The 14,421-nt window shown below is 44.8% G+C and overlaps 1 protein-coding gene across 2 annotated transcripts in view; it reads right to left on the reverse strand.

The window, feature by feature from the left end:
* NPR3 (natriuretic peptide receptor 3) overlaps positions 1-13,870 on the reverse strand; it is a 39,718-nt gene extending 25,848 nt beyond the window's left edge. For both annotated transcript variants that reach the window (XM_048931992.1, XM_048931990.1), the window contains exons 1-3: positions 12,898-13,870; positions 6,983-7,105; positions 1,885-2,051 (exon numbers count right to left, since the gene is read on the reverse strand). In XM_048931992.1, the coding sequence (XP_048787949.1) occupies positions 1,885-2,051; positions 6,983-7,105; positions 12,898-13,612 (1,005 nt within the window). In that variant the 5' untranslated portion in view covers positions 13,613-13,870. The remainder of the gene's footprint in view (positions 1-1,884; positions 2,052-6,982; positions 7,106-12,897) is intronic.
* Positions 13,871-14,421: the final 551 nt, after the last annotated feature.

Here is a 14,421-nt window from a genome sequence, read left to right on the forward strand (position 1 = left end):
AAAATTCCCATAGCCTCCACTAGGAGTTTCCTGCAAGTCAAGGAAACTGCAGTGTGTGTAGATAAATCATGAGTCCTCCCTGTGTTCTCCCTTCCCCTCTGGGAAGTGTTCATAAAGCCAAGTGGCAAAGAAAGAGTGGGCAGACAAGTAGAAATATCAGCAGTGGGAGCCCCATGCTACTGCTTGGCAAAGCCTGATATTCCTGGGCACGGAAGCAGTTGGAACAAAGCAAAAGCTCTGAATCTCAGGTAGGAAGAGAATATATGATGAGGCGGTCCTCTGAGCTAGGCAAAAGGTTGATGCTGAGGCAGTGGGAAGCCAGGCACCCCTGCAGCTGCCTTGAGACTGCCAGGAGCATGACCAACCCTGATTATATAAGCAACCACAGCCTGAGAAAGAAAGACTTCCAGCAGCAAGTACAAAAATGTTGAAGGAGTATGTCCAACAGCCTGCTTGCAAAATCTCTCCCTGTTGGCACTAGAGGGTACAATGGATGCAATTCTGCTTGACCATAGCACAGCTCTTATCTGTCCAGTGGCCTCAACTCAGCACCTATGCTGAACTGGCTTGAGGTTTGCAGTGGGCTTCCATCCTACAGAACAGCAAAGCTTCCTGATCCAAATCATTTCCCCTAAGACGGCCTGTCATCCATAAGCTGGGCAGACAGCCTCCTGAGCTCTCAGTAGTTTGAGCTTTCTTTCATCTGGGAAAATGTCACACTGCTTGCATTAGAAATGCCAGAAATGACTGAGACTCTTCAAGGGTGACTGATCTTTAATATTGAAATTTGCATTTCTCACCAACCACAACCAAGAACAAATGGCAATTTTTCAAGATACATGTCTTGCTAAGTTACATCTGCAAAAAGGCACGTAGAGGGGAAAGGGAGGAACAGCACAGATTAGTTCCATGCATTGTTCAAAACACATTTAGTAGGTTCTTCAGTGAGTAGCACCTTGAACTTGCCTGCTGGGATTTCTCTAGTAATATGAGGCAAAGAATGCTAACAAATGATTATTTTCTGACACTGTGAAAGCTTCATTTTTACAATACCAGCCACTGATGTGACTCAACATAACATTTAAATTAGTACTTTTCAATAAAGTAAATCCACACTTTTGCTCTGAACTAGATGATGATACCACCACAGGGGAGAGAGAGACACAATTCTTAAAGAGCTGAGATAGGTATCTATGCGGAAGCTAGTGAACGGGAGTTTTGTGTTACTTTCTTGAATTTAGAGCATAAATTCCCTCAACTCTTCCTTTAGGAATGCTCTGGATGTCTCTCTCTTTCAGCCAAGATGACCGCTTTCAAGCAAATTCAGCCTTTCTGCAGAATATTAATTTCATAGTCTACTTCCCAGCAACATTTGAATTTGTTTGAAAAGCAGCATAACATACTGCTTTAGCTTATGAAGTCAAAATTTTGCCTGACTTCATGGGTTAATTCCTCTCTTTGTAGGCATATATGATAGCAAGAAAAGCTTTGTCTCACACTCTTAACTGCAGGAGATTCAAACCTTTTCCCCAACAGCCATTATTCCTAGTGAGCTGTTCATATTACAGCCCTTCCTTACTACAAATGGAGACTGATCAAACTCTCTTCAAGCATCACCTGTTTCTTAACATAAATGTTTAGGATATGCACAGAAGTGGCCACAGACAATGGTGCACAGACCTAAACACATCTATTGTAGCTGCTATTTGCTTTATCCTCAGGGAAGAAAGAGGAAAAAAAACACTGTATAGGCAACAACAAGTTTTTTAGAACTGAACAAGGCTGTTTCTGTTCTGAAGAGGCTCACTGCTACTTTTGCTTTAAGAGAGCTTTAAGTTACTTGAAAGAGATGCTAATACCTGAAGTGTGTTACCAAGTACTTACATAGTCATCCTCGTGCAGACCTTGCTTCTGAACAGAACTTTTCACTTCTAGGGAAAATTTCTCAAACTCAGGCTTTACAGTCCTCAGCAGAGTGATTGTTTGGAGGTATGAGTATGCCTTCTTTGCTTCAAGGTCATGCTTGTCTCCTCTCCTCCAAGAGCCATTTCCTAAGAGAAAAATAGGCACATTTTCAGCTGCAAACTAGGTTCCACTACAGGACCACCTTCCTTTTTCCATCCAAATGTCCCCTTTCCCATACTTTAGGGAGATGATGGAGTACAAGGGAAAACTGAACCTCCTCCAGAAGCTGGAAATCAGGCAGTGAGGAATGGCTGATGGGAAGTAAACGTGCAAATGGAAAGACAGCTTTACTCCCATGCTGTGCTTGCTTATTTTTAAAGGGTGGGCTGAAGTCTAAATATGATGAGAATACATCTCAGAACAAAGAACAAGCCAGATCTTGATCACAGAAATTTAAGTTACAACAAGTGAGGGTGGATTTGACCACAAATTTTTTATTTCATGTCACCTCATTGGCAACACTATTTAGTCCTGGGCAGTCAGAATGGCTCCAATAAAGTCAGTAGTATGATCAACACCCTCAATAGGAGGTAGATGCTGTATCTACTTCTCTGACAGCTCTCCTACTGCAGTCAAGAAGAAAACCACGTGGGCAGCAGCTGCCAGTGCATCATTTTTCTTAATGGAAAAAAAATACTTACAAACAATCAGGATTCTGTGTCTGTGCTGCATTTTATAGTCAAAGAAGGGAAATAATTTAACTCAGAATACCAGTAAATTAATCATAACTTTAAAAGCAAAATAGTTGACTAGCTGCTACATAACAGAAAAATCCTTCTATCTAATAAGCAGTGATGCTAAGAGGTCCTGAAAACCTGATATAAAGTTTCAGTGAAAAGGTTGCCCTGGGTCAGATTCTGTGCTATCTTTGCATAAAAAAATTAATAAAAGAGAGAACAGTGATAGCCCTGAACAGTGTGCCTTAAATGCTTAGAAATGATTCAGAACTAGACAATCTTTTTATTTTTGGAACAACCATGAGAAACTCCTGTCATGGCTAAATGAGCAATGATGAAGACTAATACTAAGCTCCTGAAGGTAATCAGGGAACACACATGACCTTGGGATAAGAGTGGATGTGCTCCTCTGCTTAGTTAGAAGACCATGATGCTGTCTGAACCAAAATAAGTAAATGCTTGGGGAACTTTGTGCTTAAAAATAAATATTTTTTTTTCTTTTTTTTTTTTTTTTAAAGGAAGATGCTAATGGCATAGTGACAACAGAGTACAGGCGTCAAACCCTCAGTAATGTTTACATGGCACTGCAGCCTTCAAGGAGAGTCTGTGCGAGATCAAATTCATGTACAAGACCTATCAGGCCCCCCTAAAGCAGGTGAATACCCAGTATACCAGATACTGTTGCTGGGATTTTGTTTTATTGAACAAAAACAAACAAACAAAAAACCAACAAGCAATAAAGGCAATGGAAAAATTGCTCTGCTTCCTCAAAGAGTGTGGAGAAAGCAATGAAAGGCCTGCATCTCTCAGGATAAAAACTCTTTCCTCATGGTGATTCTGGATCAAAGACAGCTTCTGTTACAGAGCACAGGGCAGGGAGATCAAACCCAGCTGTGCCCTGAAAAATACTCTCATTAAATGGAAACTCTTTTGCCTCTCTTTCACCCCAGGAAAGCCTTACTTATCACAGCTCAGCATCAGCAAGGATTGGTCACAAGCAGTTTTTTTTCCCCACCAGCTTTTTTTTCCAGCTCTTTCATTCTCTTACAAAGAAACTCAAGAAACTTGACTTGGTTTAGGGTCAAAATTATGTATATCAGGACTCCATTTATCAGACTGGGTGGAAACACTGGACAGCAGCTATCATCCTGTAGCACAGTTTTGCCCTGAGAGGCAGCACTGCTTCCTTCCTTGCCAGTACCCAGTCCTTCTCACTGCTTTCAAAAAAGAAATACATTGGAGGATGCAAAAAAGGGGTACAAACCTTGCTGGAGCCTTAAAGCTTGAAAAACCTCTGTCCCAGTTGGGTACCTGCTTTTCAGAAGTGCAGCACTTAAAGTATGACAGAGACTGTAACATGGAGGGGTTTGCTATGGCTTTGCACTTACTAAGGCAGACTACTAAGAAGAGTGGGTTCATATTAAAAAAATGATAGTGCTGGTGGAATGTGAATAAATTTCTGTCTTGGACATTATACATATTTATTTTTAAAAATACTGACACTGAAACAAGAAGTTGCACTTGCATAACAGAGTTCCTGAAATAATTTCCATATTTAAATTCCTTCATGGATTGTTTTGTGGGATGTAATCTTGCCACAGTACTTATCTGCAATTATTGCTCTCTTGGCATTAAATGCGTCTGCTCTTATGAAAAATTAAAAATATTCAGAACAGAGGGCAACAACAAACTGCAATACAGTCATCTGAGCTTAAAGGGAAAATGCCAATCGTCTGTCACATCAACTCTTAAATCATGTGCCTCTTAAAATTCCAGCACCCCGTGCCACTGGGAACAAAGAATTCACAGAAAATGTCTCTACATTTCCCTACCACATTTGCTTCCTGCATGCAATGACCACCTCAAGTCAGTTTCCAACAGTTATTTTGCTCCTCAGTGGAAAAATTTGCGAAGAAACAGAAAAAATGATTAGAAGAATTATTCCATAGAAGCATCAAGAAATTTCTGATAACTCAAACAGGAGGTAGATATTTGTAATTTATCCCTTGGAAAAGCTACAAGTAGACTGAACTAACTGTAATGCAAAAGGAAGAGGATGCTGAGACCTCCAAGACAAATGGGCACATCTCTGTTGAGCGCTTTTGCAACATTGCCTCCTAGTAAACACCATCCTGAAATGCAAAACACATTACAAAACACAGCAGCATATATCCTGCAGCTGCTGCTTTTACATGAGCAAATCCTGCTCCACAAGGACCTCTGTAACACAGCCAGTCACTCTGCTCGCTTCATCCAAGGTAACAAAATCACCAGTTTTAAGGCGCAATTCATCTAGGCCATTTCAGACACTTCAAGATGAGGTGAATCACCATCCAGGGGTGCCTAACTTTCTCCTGTGACTCCGAAAGGAGCCCAGCTCACATGCAGACTTGTACTTGGGACCAGATGAATCACTTCTAATGAAATTTTACTCTCTGAGATGAAATAGAGCAGTAGCATAGCAGAAAGAAGCACTAGCAGCAGTGAAGGGGCTATATGATCAGTGGTTTCTAGGCACAAGTGAAATCAAGTCTGCAGAGCTCCCACAGTCTACAGAAAGCTTGAAACATCAGAGTTTTGTGACTATTGATACAAGTAAACCTTTACTTTTTCAGACTGGTCCTGATTGAAGCTGCAGTGACAAATGGTTCACTTATGACACAAGGGATGAAGTCATTCTGAAATTCAGTCAGCTAACAGACCACCTTGACTTGAATCACTGGCTTTGATCTTGCTCTGCAAATTTATCTTTTAGTTATAGAAGTAATTTCCTTGTTGGCTGGTAGAACTTGGCACTTCCTTAGCTAGCTTAGAAGGCTTATGTAGTGCTATCTTTGCTTCTTTACGTACCTACAACTCTGAATTTAAGCAGTTACACATGTTCATTATAGAGCTTTTCAACAAGCTTTTCAACTTTTTTTTTTTTAATAATCTCAGAGGTGATAGATGGATAACAAAGTTTAGTGATAGATGGATAATGAAGTTTATGTAAGAGAATTTAACTTGCAATTAACTGATTCATTAAACAAAATACATCGTCTTTTTGTGAATATGTTTTTTTTTCATCTTTATCAGCTTTTCAAGGATTGAAAGACAACAAGTTTTCCTCCTTTCACAACTCCTCCTGGTTTTCAATTCAAAATGAATCTGTTATTTTAATGGATTAGCTCAGGCAGGCAGGCTGCAGGGGAAAAATATTTTCTCTGCACCTGCAAAAGAAGCTGCTCTGTTCAAAAGCCACTTTGACACTTCTAGAATCTAGACAAAAACTTCCTTCAGCTTCAGCCATATGACATTTTTAAAAACTGTCAATAAACACATTGTTCCAGTATTGCCTTCCTTTTAGCTTAGGCAGCTGAGAACAGGTTTAGTCTCTATCATATACTGACATAACAACAATGTAACTGAACAGGGATGTATTTTGAAAAGAAAAGTATTTAATTTTTCAGTTAATTTAACTTGACACAGCCTGTCATATTTATTTGGAATTAAGTAATTTGCTATTATCTACCCAAACCTAGCACATTTAGACAGTCTGTGCTTTTGCTTGTCAGTGCTTTCTGTTCAACACAACAGTGCTGGATAGTTCTGCACATACAGTTTGTGATCAAAAGTAAACAGGATGTATGGAACTCCTAGCATAGAAGTGACTACTGGAGACCTTGGACCTGCAGCCACACATTCCCACTGCCAGCCCTCATGCCTCCTCTCAACTGGCCACATGAACCAGGGCACACCAGAGTGCCAGGAGAGCCCCTGCTCTGACATCCTCCAGTCACAAGGCTGGGGATGGCACAAGCAGCCCCATGCTGAAAATGCACACTGCAGTGTGCGGTACCAAACATTTGGCTGCTTAATATGTCTTTTTGGTGCTGTCTCCCCTAAAAGTAACCAAATAAATAATACCTGTATTGTATTTCCTAGAATCACAGAAAGGCTTGGGTTTTGAAAATACCTTAATGACCTTTTATTTCTGAATCCCTCTTGAAGGCAAGGACACCTTTCACTACACTAGACTACCCAAAGCCTCATCCAGCCCAGCCATGTTCACATCTCCAAGGATGGGGCATTTACAGCTTCTCTAGGCAGCCTGTGCCAGGGCCTTCTGATCCTCTGGGTAAATAATTTCTTCCTCATGTCTTATCTAAATCTACTTTCTTTTAGTTTAAAACTATTCTTCAGTATCCTGTAATCCATTCAGTTGCAATTTCATAATCTAAGTAGAAGACAGGGAGAAATGGTGGTGCATTCAGTACAGCACATTTTAAGACTAACAAATCTAAAAATATTATCAGGCTTACAAAAGACTTTGCAAGATACTCAGGCAGGAAAAACATTACCATATGATGAGCTGTTGAAGAGTTCAATATTGAAGAAAGCATAGTCCCCATTGGTCATTCCTTGCCGATGAGCAGCCAACATGATGTTCCTGATTGTGTCACCGCTGGCACACATGATTACAACTGGTGGAAGAAAACAGAAAACACAGATAAGAAGGAGTTCAAGAACTTTATGGAACAGATTCTTTAGCATGAATGCTGCCAGACACAGTGACCTGAGCTGTCCTCCCAGTGTTGCAACAAATGTGACAACATAAAGAACAAAGTTTATTACCCAACTGCTGACAGAATACAGGCATCAAATACAGATTGACATTTTATTTGCATCTTCTCTGAAAATAATTAAATAGAGCCCTATATTATCTTCTTTTCTTACTCGTGCAGCATATGACAAGTTCTGCCTTCAGATTTCTTCAATTACATCTATTTGCAGGGTTGATTGCAATCATAAGCCTTGGTTATTATTTTAAAGTGTGCATAAAACAATCTGAAGATTAAGTAGTAAGATACAATGACACCACCATTTCAATTCTATTGAGTTGTTTGGCGTAGATTTTTGCCTACACTCATGTTACCTAACATTTAAGTACCTAGTCTACAATTTGTTGCTCTATGATGGTAGTATAGAGGCAACACTTCCTCAGCTGTTTCACTCCATCCCTTGACAGCTCCTGGGGATTCTGTGGTACAAATCTGCTCAAGATATGATTTTATCTTCAACAACTACATGATAATTCTAGTCAGCCACCTTTGATGGGACACAATGTTCATGTTAAATGAGTGCCATTTTCAGACTCAGAAGACTAAATGTGGATGAGAGATTAAATGCCACAAAGCCTCATTTACGATGGAATAGAAGCCAAACAGGGGCTTCTATGCCTACAGGTCCGAAAAGCTGTGCTCCACGCAGATGCTGATGGAGAGGTGCTCCAGCCCTCTGATCACCTTCAGGCAACCCTGCCTAAAACCTGAGTGTGCAAGCCAAATCCACAGCTTCTCACCCTGACAGATTTCATAGCAGTGCTCCTCCACCAAAGAAGACCTGGGAGTTCCAGTGGATAGGAAGCTGACATGAGCCTGCAATGTGCTCTTGCATCCCAGAAAGCCAAAAGTAGCCTCGGCTGCATCAAAAGAAGCATGGCAACCAGGATGATGGAGGTCCTGCCCCTCTGCTCTGCACTGGTGAAGCCTCACCTGGAGTACTGCATCCAGTTGTGGAGTCCTCAGTACAGGAGAGACATGGACCTATTGGAGTGCATCCAGAGGAGGGCGACAAAAATGATCTGTGGAATGGAACACCTCTCCTACAAGAATAGACTTGAAAAGCTGGGGCTGTTCAGCCCAGAGAAGAGAACACTCCAAGGAGATCTGATAGCAGCTTTTCAGCATCTAAGGGGGAGCTACAGGAAAAATAGTGACAGACTCTTTAGCAGGGTCTGTGGTGATAGAACAAAGGAAAATGGCTTCAACTTAAAGAGGGTAGATTTAGATTGGATATAGGGAAAAGTCTTTTAGAGTGAGAGTGGTGAGGCACTGAATTGCCAAGAGATGTAAATGATGCCCTGTCTCTGCAGACATTCAAGGTGTGGCTGGATAAGGCCCTGAGCAACCTGACTGAGCTGTGCATGTTCCTGTTCATTGCAGGGGAGTTGGACTCGATGACCTTTAAAGATCCCTTCCAACTCTAAGAATTCTATGATTCTATATGTCTAATGTGTTTTTTCTCTTTAGACTAACTATGATGACTGAAAAGTCACTTTCCCAATCATAGGGGAAACTATGCTTCTTGCCACCCCATCCTCCTGCAGATAGAAAGCAGGAATTCAGCAACAGGGAGAAAAACATCTTTTGCATGAAGCATGTTATACCATAAACTTTTATACGCATTTATGGGACTATCACTATGAAGCTAATGACAAGAGACTGTTGCAAAATGTTTTGTCATTGCATGCTTTGTGGCTACATCCTATATTAAGGGTGTAAGATGTTGGGATGACTACACGCATGTTTCCAAGAATTCTGTCAGGCATGGCAGGGCTCAAAAACTGCAATAATGAATGCAAATATTTCCACTCCCATGATAAATATGAATCAGAATCGTATTCAACTTTTCTGGTTGTGTCTGCTATTATAAGAAATTAACATTTGGCCTATTTGGCGTTTTTACTCAGCCAATGAATCTTCTCTCATCACTTCTCTGGTTGGATGTCATCACAGGTGTAAAGTTTCAGAAGCACCACCAGGATGAATCACGTTTGGTATATCCCCACCTATCAGGAGAGCAATACCAAGCAAAGTTCTGTCCTACTGATCATCACAGCCGAGTAACGTAACAATTTCCAGAGCAGCAGAGCAAGGCATATTTCATGAGCTATATTAGCATGAAATAAAAGAAGAATTTCTTGCAATGAAATCTGGACCAAATCTTTTCCAGATGAACATCAGGAATAAATTTGTCTCACTGTTCCTAATTTCAGGATAGGTGAGAGATTTCCTTCTGTAATGTTTCCTTTCTGCTCACCCAACTCTCCCTTGACTTTGCCCGTGTAATTCATGTCTATCACAGAACTGTAGCCTGCAGATGGAATCAAGATTTCCGTATCACCATATCATCAGTGAAAGATTTTGAGCAAATGGAAAAAAAAAAAAGAAAAAAAAAAAAAAAAAAAAAGAGCAGGATGAAAAAAAGACTACTTTTAAATATGTTAAGTAATATTTTGTAAATCTCTAAAGGAATGTAAAGGAAGTGATATTAACAATGTGGATGTAATTTTTAACCCAGCAGGAGAGCTAAGAGTACATATTTCAAGATTTTGAAGCAAATACGCTACGGGCAAGTCTCACAATCTTCCAAAAATGTAAATTATGCTTATTTGATCTACATCTGTACCTTTTAATTGCACACACAAAAATATGCACGTGCACACAGGCACAGTGTTATCCCTTCAGGACTATACACACAGAAGACAGTAATTCTAATACTTGTATTCTGTATTTATTGCCTAATCCCGCAAACACTTAATTTCAGTTAAAGGAGTCTCTCTCTTTGCCAAGCACTTACCTCAGACTATGGCCTTATCTAGAACATGTCTAAGCACAATACTGAGTTCTTGACTATTTTGGCCTACAGTATCAGCTCAGTGAACCAAGCTTACTAGACAGCTTTAACTGTTAATGCAATAAAGTAGTTAACTTTTATAATTGTATTTTTCATCATGATCTTCTTGCATCTCTAGATCTTTCCAAGTGGCTCCAAAGCATGGACTGAACAAGATGAGTTTGGTGGCCAAGTGGGCCTGTGGGCCCCCAAGAATCTAACACCAGCCCCCAGACAGCTGCAACCCAACCCATGGGGCCAGCCTTTGCCCTACAGGTAAGGAGAAGTACCTGGGTCTCCATGGGCCACCTGGTGGGATGACTTCTTTCTCAACCCCTGGAGGGTCTGGGAGCACATATCCTGTACTACTTAATAACTGTTCAGAAAAGCCCTATCGCTCAAGTTACAGCCACCACCAGCAGTGATCTCCAAGAAGGTAGAGAATGCTGGGTAAGTGCACAGGATGGTATCACTATAGATGTGATAGTGGAGCCCTTAAAACCTAAAGAAAAATTACATGCTTTGAACAGTGTCACATCATCCACCAGTCCCACTGCCCTACGGGGTGACCTCCTAGGAGGCCAAAGAAAAAATGAAGACCTAACCCAGTAAGCCAAGGCACATGGTGTATCCATCACAAGATACACAACTTTTAAAGTGCCATGATCCAGAGGAACATGCAAGGTAAGCTATGCAGTCAGTCCTTAAAGACAGGAATGCACAAGTAGAGGCAGAAAGGCCTCACGTGCTGCATCTCTCAGTAGCAGCATGGACCAGAAAACAAGTTACAAGCTGAGATGGAGAGAGGTACCCCTCTTCCCCAGCACAGCACAGAGGTGTAGAGAAGAACCACAGAGGGCTGCATTTATTCAGTCTCTTGCACTGAACTTACAGAATAAGGTTGAATCAGAAGTCTCAGTTCAACAAAGCATTTAAATCTGAGCTGAAACTAAGCCTCTCTTCCTTGAGTGCAAGTATGGTTCAGTGGGTTTTTGCCCTTAGCCATCAGTCATGCTCCTGTAGCACATTCAGACATCCTGAGCTCCCTCTGGCTAAGAGCAAACACTCGTCTTCTGCTGCTATAGTCACACTGTTATGCTAGGAAAGCCAAACATACACCCAAGTTAGGCTGATTAAAAGAAAAAAGGCATCTTTTCATACATAGCTGTTTCCTCTAGCACTCACACATTTCTTTACCTCCATTCAGTGTATTTACCTAAATGGCAATTCCTTGGACAGCTCAATTTTAAGCACCTGCTCCAGCACTTCTATAAAGAAGAGTTAAAGCTCCACATATCCAGAGATCTCAGCTATCCCCTATACAGTGTCCAGAGTGCACAGAAGACATCACAGCAGTGTAACCACAGCACCAACACCAGACTGCTAAGTCAAAGCTCTGTGGCATGGTAGCACAAGCTGAGTCAACACAGCACTATCCTTATCTGCTCAGTTTCGATACTGTTTTAATATTAAGCAAACAGGGATGTAAATATAGCACCAAGTATTTTTTTATGTCTGTTGTTCTACTAGAAAAACAGCTGAGGACTTTCTTTAGCTTGATCCAGCAGTCCTGAATGGCTCCTCTTTTCTTCTAGCAATAGCTTACTGTGGAAATTTATGGCTGGTCCATTTAGATGAGCCCATGTATCCACACACTGCTTGATACAATCTCACCTTGAAGTACACTTAACTACAAACTTTACATCCTGAAGTACTTTATGCTTTTAGTACTTCATGATGCCAAGCCAGCTCAGCCAGCCCATGGGTGACTTCCCAGCTTTCTTTACAAGCCACTTATAAACAGGAGGGAGAAAGACTGTTTACAAGGGTGGATAGTGATAGGACAAGGGAGAATGGTTTTAGACTGAGACAAGGGAAGTTTAGGTTGGATATTAGGAGGAAGATTTGCACACAGAGGTGGTGAGCACTGGAACAGGTTGCCCAAGGAGGTTGTGGATGCCCCATCCCTGGAGGCATTCAAGGCCAGGCTGGATGTGGCTCTGAGCAGCCTGGTCTGGTGATTGGTGACCCTGCACATAGCAGGGGGGTTGAGGCTTGATGATCTTTGTGGTCCTTTTCAACACAGGCCATTCTGTGATTCCTTGATTTATCTGCATATGTTTTTGTAGCAGCTGGTGGCAATGTAACTACACACTCATGGGTTATGCATTCAAACGTGCCTTGAAATGACCACTAACACCAAAGGTGTTAACTACTCCACAGGGTTTCTAACAGAAGGAGAGGGAAAAGGATCCCCATGGCAGGACATAGCACAGTGAAGAAAAAGCTACCTTTGCTCAGCCTTTCAACTTGCATGGAGATGGTTAAAATCTCAGAGAACAAGCAAGAGATTCATTGTTCTGCATGTATGAGCAGAAAGGAGCAATTTCAGCTGTGGATGAGCACATACCACCAGCCAATTTCTTCCTGTGCCACAACACCATCCCAATGCAGTCCCAAGGGCAATCCGTGCTTCCTGATGCAACAGGTGAAGCTCTAAGGAACTGTAGCAGGCAAAGCTTTGCTCAAGGCAGTCCCAGTCTACTGCAAGCTGCTGCACACCTGACCCAGGGATGCTTGTGTGGTCCTTTTCCCACCTATCCCAGAGGACATCCCTACCCAACTTTCTGTTCCAACCATCACACCTCCAGCTCTGGTCCCCACTAAACGGGCTAGCGAGGCAGCGGGCAGCCCCACTGCTCCATCATGGAACCACTTAGATCATCCAATCCAAGAACTCTTAGCATCCAGTCCAACCACCAGCCCATCATCAGCATGCCCTCTACACCACGTCCCGCCCTGCGTGGCTGCCACTCACCCCTCTCGCCAGTCTGAAGGGAGCGAACGACATCATCGATGTCGAGGTGGCGGCTGGTCTCGTCGAAGCTGTGCACGGCCATGTGGAAGGCCTCGTCCTGGAAGACCACATGGACGCCTTCCATGGCGAAGTAGCAGCTGCGCTCGGGGTTGCTGTCGCTGTAGAGCAGCGTGGCACGGCTCCACTGGTGGTGGCGGAACAGGGCCAGCAGCATCTCGCCCATCTTGGCGTAGGCAGGGGCCACGCGGGTGAGGTGAGAGTACTCGCCGCCCTTGGCCCCGAAGCCGGCGGCCAGCGCCCCCGCCGATAGCATGGGCACGTCCCAGTGCGCCGCCAGCCGCGCCACCGGCGCCGCCGCGTACTCGCAGACGGGCCCCAGCAGCAGGTCGGGCCGGCGGCGCTGCAGGGCCACCATGTCCACCAGGCTGAAGAGGGCGCGGTTGCCGCACGCCGAGTCTTCGTAGGTGAGCTGGAAGGCGTAGCCGGGCGGCAGGCCGGCGCCGCTCTCCCGCAGGCTCCGCACCGCGTACTCGATGGCCGGCCGCACCCGCCCCAGCGAGAAGAGGTAGGCGTCGTCCTGCGGCAACAGCACCAGCACCCGGATCAGCTTCTCCTCCTCCTCGGCCGCCGCCGCCTCCGCGCCCGCGGGGCCGCCGCCCAGCGCCGCCCGCGCCGCCAGCACGCAGCAAAGGCTGCCGAGCAGCCAGGGCGGCATCGCGCCCGCCCCCCCCGGCAGACCCCAACTCCGGCAAAGTTTGCGCTGCCCCGTCTGCCCGCCCTCCCGCTCTCAATTGTTCGGTCGTGCTTTATTGCTCAGGTGTTTGGCCAAACGAACAACCTGCCCTAGCCTGCGGGTTACGGACGGCGCATCTCGGCGTAGCTCGGAATGCTTTGGGTTTGCCTTTCTCCCTCGGTTCCCCCCACTCGCCCCCCCCGCGGGGCTGCCGGCACGCTCCCTCCCCGCTTAAGTAACGCGGGAGCGGCGGCGGCTTCTCCGCACGCCCGGCGCCGCGCCGCCGGGTTTGTGCGCAGGGAGGAGCCGGCCCCGCCGCTCCCGCCCGCCCCCGCCCTCCGGCGGCCCCCCCGCGCCCCACACCTCGCCCACGGGCCGGGCCGCGCGGAGCTGCAGCGCGGGGTTGAGCGCCGAGAGCCCGGGGGACGGCCAAGGTGTCTGCTCTGGCAGCCGGGGCTGGGAAATAAAGGATTCCGCTGCGCTTCAGTTCTTTTCAGTTGTGCGGGGGTTTGAGCACCCCGCAGGCTGGGAATAGGGCAGGGTTCGGTGCTGGGGGATGTGCGGAGAGAGGAGAAGGGCAGCGCCGGCGCTGGGGGTGAAGGCTGCACACCAAAGCGGGGTGGGCTGCGCAGGGCTCGCGTCTCCTCGCCCCGAAAGATGCCCGTGTCAGCAAAGCCCCACAGGCTGCCACCCCTGTAGTCTGCTAGAGTCCTTCTGAGACCCCTGTGGTTTTTTGCCCCTTCCAACCCAGTGTGGCTCTGAGGCACGATTTCATGCCGCAAGGAGTTGAG

This window comes from Lagopus muta, chromosome Z (assembly GCF_023343835.1).
Source record: "Lagopus muta isolate bLagMut1 chromosome Z, bLagMut1 primary, whole genome shotgun sequence".
Taxonomy (NCBI): Eukaryota; Metazoa; Chordata; class Aves; order Galliformes; family Phasianidae; genus Lagopus; species Lagopus muta.